The 10,050-nt window shown below is 43.7% G+C and overlaps 1 protein-coding gene across 4 annotated transcripts in view; it reads right to left on the bottom strand.

The window, feature by feature from the left end:
- The window catches only part of APLP2 (amyloid beta precursor like protein 2), an 86,608-nt gene extending 77,850 nt beyond the window's left edge, over nucleotides 1-8,758 (bottom strand). Inside the window, exon 1 of one of the 4 annotated variants that reach the window (XM_045483478.1) lies at nucleotides 8,504-8,758. In XM_045483478.1, the coding sequence (XP_045339434.1) occupies nucleotides 8,504-8,608 (105 nt within the window). In that variant the 5' untranslated portion in view covers nucleotides 8,609-8,758. The remainder of the gene's footprint in view (nucleotides 1-8,503) is intronic. The other 3 variants (XM_045483476.1, XM_045483475.1, XM_045483477.1) reach the window with 3 other exon arrangements.
- Nucleotides 8,759-10,050: the final 1,292 nt, after the last annotated feature.

The following is a 10,050-nucleotide window of genomic DNA, read 5'->3' as shown; positions in this document are numbered from 1 at the left end:
TAGTACACTAGTTTAGCAAGTCTCCTGGATACATGGTCAATTTGGAAGTATGAACTGCATTTCCACGATGCAGGACAACAAAAAGGACAAAAAAAATTACAACAGCATTAAAAATAATCAAATACCTATGAATAAATCCAACACAAGATGGTACAACATTTGTATGCAGAAACCTATAAAAAAGACTGAGAGTAATGAGAGAAGACCTAAATAAAGGTATATGCCATGTTTCTAAGAGTGTAAGATTAAGTATTTATAAAAGTCAATTTTCCCCAATTAACCACAGACTCCATGCAATCCCAATCACAATTCTACCCAGTGTTTGATTTTGATGAAATATATATGGAAAGAAAAGAATTGTGAAATAGTCAAAACACTAGTAAAGACAACCAAGGTAAAAGGGCATGCTCTGGTAGATATAAGTATAGGTATCGAGAGACACAGGCTTGGTGCAAGGATACACATGGACATCAGTGATTAAGGGAGTTGAGAAACAGACTCACCCATACAGAGATATTAATTAGCAATGAAAGCACCACGGGAGAACAGAAGGGAAAGGATGACCTTGACAATAAATGGTGCAAGCTGGATAGCCATATGGTATGGGCCACATACCCATATGGAAAAGATAAAAATAAAAAGACCCATACTTCTTATTACACAAAAAAATCAGTTCCAGGTAAATTGTAGCTCTAAATGTCCCAGGCAAAATAAAAAGCTCCTAATCTAGGAGGATAACTTTGCCCTCATGGTACAAAAAGACCTCTCAAATAGTACACAAAAAGCACCTATAATAATCATAATAATAAACAGATAAAGTATACATCAAAATTAAGAACTTCTCCCAAAGACATCATTAAGACAAATAAAAATGTAAGCCACAGAGAACAGCAGTATCCCAACAACCTCAAACTGGAAACATCCCAAATGTCCATCAGCAGAACTATACAGCTACACTCAACAATACAAATGACAAAAACATGGTTGGTAAGGGGCACCTTGATGGCTCAGTCGGTTGAGTGTCTGAATCCTGACCTCAGGGTTGTGAGTTCAAGCCCTGTGTTGGGCTCTGCACTAGGCGTGAAGCAAAAACAAAAACAAAACAAAACACCACGTGGTTAGTGAAAGAAGGGTGCCTGGCTGGCTCAGTCAGAAGAGCATGTGGCTCTTGATCTCGGGGTTGTCAATCTGAGCCCTTGTACTGGGTGCAGAGATTACTCAAAACAAAACAAAACAAAACAAAACAAAACATGGCTTCTGAAAGAGCCCAGGTACTTAAGAATACATACAGAAGGAAGGGCTCCATTTATATAAATCTAGAAAACAGGATAAACTACAGTGCTTTAGGATAAAGCTTGGATGGTAAAACTATAAGGAGTAAGTAATGACCCTAAAGGTCAGGATAAATAATACCTGGGGAGCTAAAGGGGGTTGGGGTGGGAATGTTCTATTTTTTGACCTTGGCAGTGGTTACACAAGTACGTGTTTTATGAAAAAACACACTGAACTATAAATTTTTAAAAGCTCAAAAATACTCAGGGGCTTTTGACGGAGGAAAGGTTGCAATGGTGCCACGCATGCTTGGCACCTTTGAGTACGGGGTTAGCTTTACTTTCCATCCAAGTATCTCAGCTTTCAAATCATAGTATGTTCAAACAATGAATACTTCCACACTGATAACATTTATTACAACTCTAAGAGGCTGAGCAAACTTCTGTGGAATCCAGAAAGAAAGGGGTGTCTGTCAACATGAAAACATGAAGGGGAATGCTAAATTCCCAACTCAAGATAAAACTTACTTCTGGAAAGGTAGGTTAATGGGATTAGAAAACGTTCAAAGGAGGCCTTTCTATTGCAATGTTTTCTTTCTGTATCGATAATGTTTTAGTACTGGGGGGAAAAAGGCTAAAGCAAATATGGGAAGTGTTAACATTTGACAAAACTGGGTGGTGTATCTAGGAGTATCTTGTATTTTTGCTGTACTATGTTGGAAATAGTCCTAATTAAAGGGAGTAAAACAAAAGAATATCCTACACTCTTCTCAGCCCGTTTCTCCACATAAAAACTCTGCTTCAGTATTTGCAACTCATCTGTTTAGCCTTCCAGAGACAAACTACAAAATATTCTAAAATACTTAACGTTCTTCACCACCACCACTAACCCACATTTTCTTCTCCAGGCTCAATAGCTCCCTTACAGTTCATCCCCGTTCCAGGTCTTCACCACTCCAGCCGTTCCGTCCTAGATGGCAACATCCCTCAAAATGAAGTGCCAAGATCCTAATCAACGCACTGTGTGAGGTTCCTCCAATTTCTCCATTTTGCCAGCAAATGTTTAATTCACAGATCATTTAGATAAGAATAAATTCATTCTTTTTCCCTCCAGCCAGCCCAGCTATTATATAAGCTCCCAAATGGAGCATGCCCTTATAGCAGACATCAGGTTATCTACCCAACATCCACAGCCCTCTTTTCCAACAGAACCCAGCTGGCAGCACCATTCCCGCCAGTTTGTGAACTGGTTTGGCCAGAAGCATCTGATGCAATTCTGTCCAGTAAGACTTGCAGATACTGTGCTGGCGGGCTTTGAGAAAGACTTCTTCACCCTCAGGGGAGATACACAAGAAGAGACAGCCTCTTCCTCCCCTGGACCTTATACCAGAGTACGTCCTCTGGAACTACAACACCCAATCTGCAACCCCAAGAGGCATTCGGCTGAGAAAGGGTCAGTGGACAGGTTGAGCTGAGCTGCTCAAGTAACCAATCTCACAGGTGCCCCACTTCAAATGCTGATTAACTTTTCTCTGGACCAGTCTTATTCCAGTCATTGTGGTTATAGTGTCACCCTCTTCTTATGGTTTGTCTATCCAGTAGGCTAGTGACGGTAAATCTGGTGAGGACAGTCTTTTCTCTTCCAAATAATCCCATACCCTGATTTTGAGAAGATCCCCCCCTCCACAGGCAGTCTTTTAAATTCCCTTTCCTTAAATTTTGCAGAACATAAAGATGAAACAAGCTTACTATTTAAAGAGAGAGGGAGGGAACTGGCACATTATGTTAAAAGGCATTAGAAGTGTTTAAAAATCCATGGAAAATGTGAAAAGGCAAAGTCCCCTGTAATTACATCCTTCAAAGATAACCACTATTATACTTTGGTATATATTGATTCATGATATATTGGAACTTCTGGGAAATTAGGGGGTTTTTTAATGTTTATTTTTGAGACAGACAGAAAGCGAGTGGGGGAGGGGCAGAGAGTGCCAAAGACAGAATCTGAAGCAGGCTCTAGGCTCTGAGCTGTCAGCCAGAGCCCGATGAGGGGCTCAAACTCACAAGCAGTGAGATCATGACCTGAGCCGAAGTAGGAACGCTTAACTGACTGAGCCACCCAGACGCCCCTAAATTAGTTTCTCTTAAAGCAAATATTTAGGTAGTGGGGAAAAGAGAAGAAGAAATCTACAACGACACGAGAAATATTATGAAACACCATGACACAGAGAAAAGGAAAGTGCAACAGACTTAGAAGACGATGGATAGACTGATACCATGGCCCTGCTGCATGGCCTTAAACCTTCAGCCTCTACCAACTCTCTTTTTAGGTGCGGATAACAATACCTACACTTCAGCAGACCGTTTGGAGACAACAGATAAGGTACCCAAATGAGTTCTGTTAGGGTTTTTTTGTTTGCTGGAGTTTTGTTTTTCTCGGCTTGCACTCAAGAATCACCTGGGGAGCATTTAAAACTGAGAATCCCAGATGCACTCAATGAGAACCTCTGAGGATGGGGCCTACAAATCACATGCATGTGCACTTTGTAGAGTAAAAAAGTGCTATGTGTATTTGTTTTTACTATGTAGCATTTAGCATCTAACACAGAACCTCACAACAGTGATTCAATAAACACTAGCAGGATACATAATAAACGAAAAGTCTTATTTTAAAAGCATATTTTAGTTATGTTTCAAGAAATTTCATTTAAAAAAACCTTCAAGATGATTATATAAGAAAAATTCTCTTAGCAAAAGTAATGAATTGTAGTTGATACAAAGGATGGGAATCCATTTCTATTTGAATGGGCCTACATGGTTCACTTTCCATCTTAGGCCACAGATCAAGGTACACGACACTAAATTTAATTAAGCATCAAGGTAATCTATTTTATCTCACTAAAACACAACTCATGAAAACTGAATTATAGACGATTTCAAATTCTCCCCCTAATGGCCCCCTCCATAGAAGCTACGATTACTGGACAAAGATTTATCCCTACCTTTGTCACACAGAAAACTTGATTTTCTTTCAGTAGTTTTAGGACAATTCAAAATAGTAAGTGTTAGGTACCAGCTCCAATATGCACTATATGCCAGTTTTATAAGATATATGTTCTTGATATATCTGCAAAAATATATATCCCCAAAATGTTTACAGTGACGTTTTCCTGGAAAATATGAGATTATTTTTTTCATTTTTTAATTTATCTGTGGTTTTTTAGTTTTTACAATGAATGTGCACAACCTATATAACCTTTCTTCTGTTATTTTAAAAAGAAAATGCAGAATAGGGTGCCTGGCTGGCTCAGTCAGTAGAGCATGCTACTCTTGATCTCAGGGTTATACATATGAGCCCCACATGTTCGGTGTACAGATTACTTAAAAATTAAATCTCTAAAAAAAAAAAAAGTACATAAGCCCAAGATTTCATTAAGGGTAAACAACATAATTCAAGAATCTTGAACAGTGTTTAAGTTTTGGTCTTCCAAAGTCAAAGCAACATCAGAGAAGTTAAAAATCTGCTTTTTATATTTGGAAAACATTAATAGCCCTTCACATGTTACTGCCAAGACTTTTAAAAGCTCTTTAGCTTTAAAAATAACTATGCTTTCGAATGCTATAAAAAACATTATTGGATCAACTGACAAACTGGAAAACAGGAGACTTGATCAAAGTATTTTATCAATGTTAAATTTCCTTAAATTGATAACTGTACTAAGGTATGTTTTAAGAGTTACATGTTACGACAATGTCCTTGGTTCTTAGGAAATACACAATGAAGGGGTTAAGGGGCACGACTATGCAACTCACAAACTATTCAGCAAAAAATGCATAATAATAGGATGAAAGATAAAGCAAATGCTGAATAGGGAAAGCATTAACAACTGGTGAATCTGGATATGAGAGCCATTTGTACAATTTTCGCTATTTTTCTAAGCTTAAATTATCTCCAAATAATATTTTTAATTGAAAAAAGTAACCAAAAAGTAACATTTAAAATTGTCCTAAAAAACAAGATCATGCTGGACCCACTGCAAGCAAGACATTAAATTAGCACCCTCCAGAATATAAGCTCTATGGGTTGTATTTTCAGGTGGTCACATTAAAATTAAAAGAAACAGGTGAAACTAATTTTAACGTATTTTACTTAGCCAATGATTAAAGTATCATTTCAATGTAATCAATATAAAAATTATTAGGGAGATATTTTACAATTTTTTTCACATTAAGTCTTCAAAATCTGGTGTGCATTTTAGAGTACATCTCAATTCAGATGCTAAATTTTCATAGGAAATTCCTGATGCGTTTAGATTTCATTAAGTATACGGGTGAAAAAGTAGACCCACATAACCAAGTTGTTTGAAATACAGTTAAAAGTTTTCCAATCACTGAACTTTCCAGCTTTAAATGCCCACTTAAGTTAATTAAAATTAAATAAAGTGGAAAACTCATTTCTTAATCATACTAGCCACACTGCATGCTCAGGAGCCACATGTGGCTACACTGTAAAAGAGCCCAGATTTAGATGATGAAACCAATACCCTCTATGAAAGGAGGACCTGATTGCTAAGCCTTAGTTTATCATATTCACCAAAAGATTTTTAGCAGTTATCATAAAATGACTGATAATCCTGCCAGAAGCCTTAACATCTCCCCAAGTCACAATCAGACATTCCCTAAACCACCACTCAGAAATACCAACACAAAGCCTTCTTTATCTTCTAAATCAATTGTCATACCTTGTATTTGAGCTTCCTGAAAACTGCCTATCAAATAAATGCCCCTCTTTTAAATGTTAGCAGAATGAACCAGAGTTCTGGCTCTCAGAAGCGTCCATGTCCATTGTTAAAGAGTGCAGAGTTTCAGCATAAATACGGTCTGAGAATCCCAAATGGGAGGGAGCATGCACACAACAGAACATATCCTGGATTTAAAACCAATGACCTGAGTACCGAGGTGGGTTTTTCTTTTTAAACAGGTGTAAGAGATTAATTCCGTCAACAGCAAGCAACCCTAACGATTTGCCAATCAATAATTCTGCGCCAAGCAACTTGATCAGGGATTTGGCTAGAATCCCTTTGGCTAATCTCAATAAAGACCTTCCCAAAGACATCCTGATTTAGGCCATTCTCATCTAAATCAAGGTTTAGGCAGTCCTTTGCCTGAAAGCAAATAAATGAAATGAAATGAAATTATATATACATATATATGTGAATAAAATTTTGCCTGCTTGACAAAAGGAAACACGATCTGAAAGATAATTTAGTGTGGGCAAAAACATAGTTTCAAAGACGGAAATTAGCATAAAACAGCATTTAAAAACAATTTTTAGGGAAATGTCTAATTAATACCTTGTATCTGGCCAGACTTTTCAATTGAACAATGTTGTGGGTAACAACTGAATTTAATCCACGACAACTAATTCTGATACTGTTAGTTTTTCTTTCTCTGCAGGCATCCATACAGGTGTTAATATTCTGCTTAAACTTAAAAGAAGATGTTCTTTAAAACCAATGACTCCTTTATGATGAATCTACGAGTGCCTAAAATTACCCATTCCCCTGGCAAGTGAGGTAAAAGAGGGTGCAAAACCGTTTTTGACACCCTGACCTAAAAGTTCTACGTTCCACGCAAAATTCTTTTTTCCCCCTTCCTCTGCCATCCACTGATCTACCTCTCCCAACATCGAGATCACAGATACAAATCTTACCACTGTGTGGAAACTAAAATAATCCTCATCTGAAAGCACGGATGTAGAACCATTATTCCTACTTAAAACATAACCTCCTTCCCCCACCTTCCTCCAAAGAATCATAAAGCTTTAAGCAGGATGAACACAAATATTTTAAGCCGTTCCATGGGAGGGGTGTTCTTGATTAGATTTACTTGACCCTGGAAATGTTTAAACATTCTGTAGAAGACCACATTCTAACTTGAGGGTTTTGCTAGAAACTTCGCAGTCAATGCCTATGTAATCCAATCCAGTCTCACTTCTCTCTGAAATTAGCTAAATACGCAGAAATCTATTGTAATTTTAAAAACAGTGAAGAGGGAAAAGACATAAACTACACCCGAAGCACATTCCAATCCGACAGTTCAAGCACTATATCCAGAAGGCAAGTAAAAATAAAGTCCCATGTCTCCCTCAGGAACAGAAAGGTTTTCACGAACGGCAAGGGCCAGACCACGCTGTTCGAACCCTCACCGACCCCAGCAACCCTGCCCGTTCCCGTGGCCTGAACTCCAGCGAATCACCCGAGAACCCAGGCTACTTAACCACCTCGCCGCACAAAGATGTTGATGGGGTCGTCAGATGCAGAACAGCTACTTAAATTCTGACGCCAAAAAAAGTAGGATTAAACAAGTTTCTGCACCGTCTTCATCGGTACCTTTCCTCCTCGCTGGAACCCACTGAAAAGGGCAGCAGCGCAAACACCAAAGAGGGGTTTCCCGTTGTTTACTAGACTTAGACAAATAGCTATATTTAACGATTCCTCCCAAAGGCCTGATGCCAGAGCAGTGGATCTTTTGAGAGGAAGGCACACAGGAAGCCGAAGGCACACCCGCTGCTTGGTGCAGGAGCATTCTCCCGGTGCAGCCAAAGCGGCGCTCGCCCCAGCACCTCGACACTTTCCAAGGGCCAGCCCAGGAAGCCTGCATCCCCACAGGCAAAGCCCACGCTGCCAACAAAGGCTGCATCTCCTGCTTCCAGGGGGGATGCCCCACCATCGGACGCGGGGAGCGCGCTGCCCGCCGCAGCCCGGGAGCTGGGGTCTGTGCGGAGCCACCCCCGGAGGGAGCCGCGCCGCACCGAGGTCCGGAGTGGAAGACCGCTGGCCGCGGCCTCGGGGCGCAGAGGCTCGCGGAATCCCGGGGGAGAACGGGTTGAGCGTCTGAGCCGCGCAGGGTCCCCAGAGGATGTGGCGGCGCCGCGGGCGGTATGGGGGCTGGGGCGGGCGAGGCGGCCCGCCGCCCCCCGCAGCCCCGATGCCTTTCATTTGGCCTCTGCGGCGGCGGAGGCAGCTCGACCTCCAGCGCTAAGCACTGCGCCAAGCAGGAGCGGGCGGGGGAGGCGCCGCCAGACCCGCCGCAGCGCCGGACCACCCCCACTCCCCGCTCTCCACGCCGCGCCCCCAGCCTGGCCCGGACCCCGCGGCCCGCCGGTCGGCTGGCAGGCCGCACTCCCACGGCGGCCGAAGGAGACTGCGCTCGGGCGCTCGCCCGGTCCCCACCTCGATGTAGCCAGCCAGTGCCGCGGCAGGCGCCGTGAGCCCGAGCAGCAGCAGGACCAGGAGCTTGCCGGTGGCCGTGGCGACCGCGGTCCCGGTGGCCGCCATCCCTCGCCGGGTCGCTCTAAGCGCTCGACTAATGCAGCTCACACACAAGAACTTGGGAGCTTTCCCCACCGCGACCCAGAAGCATCTGAAGCCCGTTCGCCGCCGCCCCGGGGGTTTTACACCAACCGGAACTGACTTCACAAAACCACGCCCTCCTTCTCCGACGCCCAATGCCGCCCCGTAGAGCCGCCCCCAAGGCACCGCCCCCTGTTCGGCCCAGACCCAATCAGGGAACAAAAGAACCCGCACCTCCCTCCCGCCCCAGCTGCGAGCCCCGGCAGGCCCCGCCTCCTGCCTGTGACGGCCCCGCCCCCGCTTGGGACCCTAGCTGCGGCCGCGTAGCTAGGGGGTGTGCGCGGGGTGCGTTGGCGGCCGCGGCTCCGCTGCGGGTGGGGGATTGCTCTGGCCTCCTGCACCGTGAAAGGTTATCTGGCCGCGCAGCGCTTGTGCGACCGCCTGCAACCTCCTGATTCGGGGCACGCCCCGCTCCCCTAGCCTTGCGGGGTATTTTTCAGATTCCTTTGGGTACCGCCCTCTTTGAGGTTCTGAAAAACGTTTTATTAAAAACAGAATTTTTAAAAATTTTTGTTAAACACCAGAATTGTTCCGCGCCCAGGCAGGTTTACTGAAGGCCCTCCCCCCGACGCTGGGGACGGCCTAAAACCGGGGAGCTTCCCCCCTCTGCCTACCCCTGCGCTAGGCGTGCCGGTCTCCAGCGAGCTGCTTGTCCAGAGCAGGGTTTGCCCTCTCCCCGTGACTATGCTGGGCGGTGTTTCCACGCTTTTGACCTCCGTTCCTCAGGCCTCATCCTTAATCCTCCTTCCAGCGGCCGCTCGAGCCAGGGATACCTGCCTCCCACTGGAAACCAGTGGTGCGAAGACTACGTTGACCTTAAAGCCCAGGTCCCCGTGTGTGTTTTAGGAAAAGATCGTTTTTTTCTTCCTTCTTCAGTTTAAGATCACTGCCAAGAAACCAGCTTCTCTGCTTTCTTGCTCCACTGCATTTCCACTTCAACTGGGAAAACGTTCTCCTGCCCCATTTCACCACTGGCACGGTCGCGCCGCAGCGAGTGCTCTGCTGGCTTTTTTTCAATAGCCGTGTGATTTATACACCACCCTTTGCAGAGTCTTTGCTAGTCGCTGTAGAATCAACCTAATAAATAGAGAACAAGGTCTCTTCCCTAGGAAACAGACGGTAAAAAAAAAAAGTGTCCACAGAGTAAACAGTAGGGTCATGAGAAGAACTCTGGATTTTCCAGCCTTATTGCGTGATGTGCCTAGTTCTTGGTGGTTAAACAAGCTCTGCCCTATTTCCAAACACAACTCACTCCTTTCCATAATAGAGCCCTTTCCATGCCTATAATGTCTTCTCTCCAATCCCTACCTTTTGAAAATATTTTCATTCTTCCTCTGTCCCCTGGATGTAATGTCATCCCCTTCGAA

Source organism: Leopardus geoffroyi, chromosome D1, assembly GCF_018350155.1.
Source record: "Leopardus geoffroyi isolate Oge1 chromosome D1, O.geoffroyi_Oge1_pat1.0, whole genome shotgun sequence".
Lineage (NCBI taxonomy): Eukaryota > Metazoa > Chordata > Mammalia > Carnivora > Felidae > Leopardus > Leopardus geoffroyi.
Note: the sequence above shows the minus strand (reverse complement) of the source record. Positions and strands in the feature narration are given on the sequence as shown.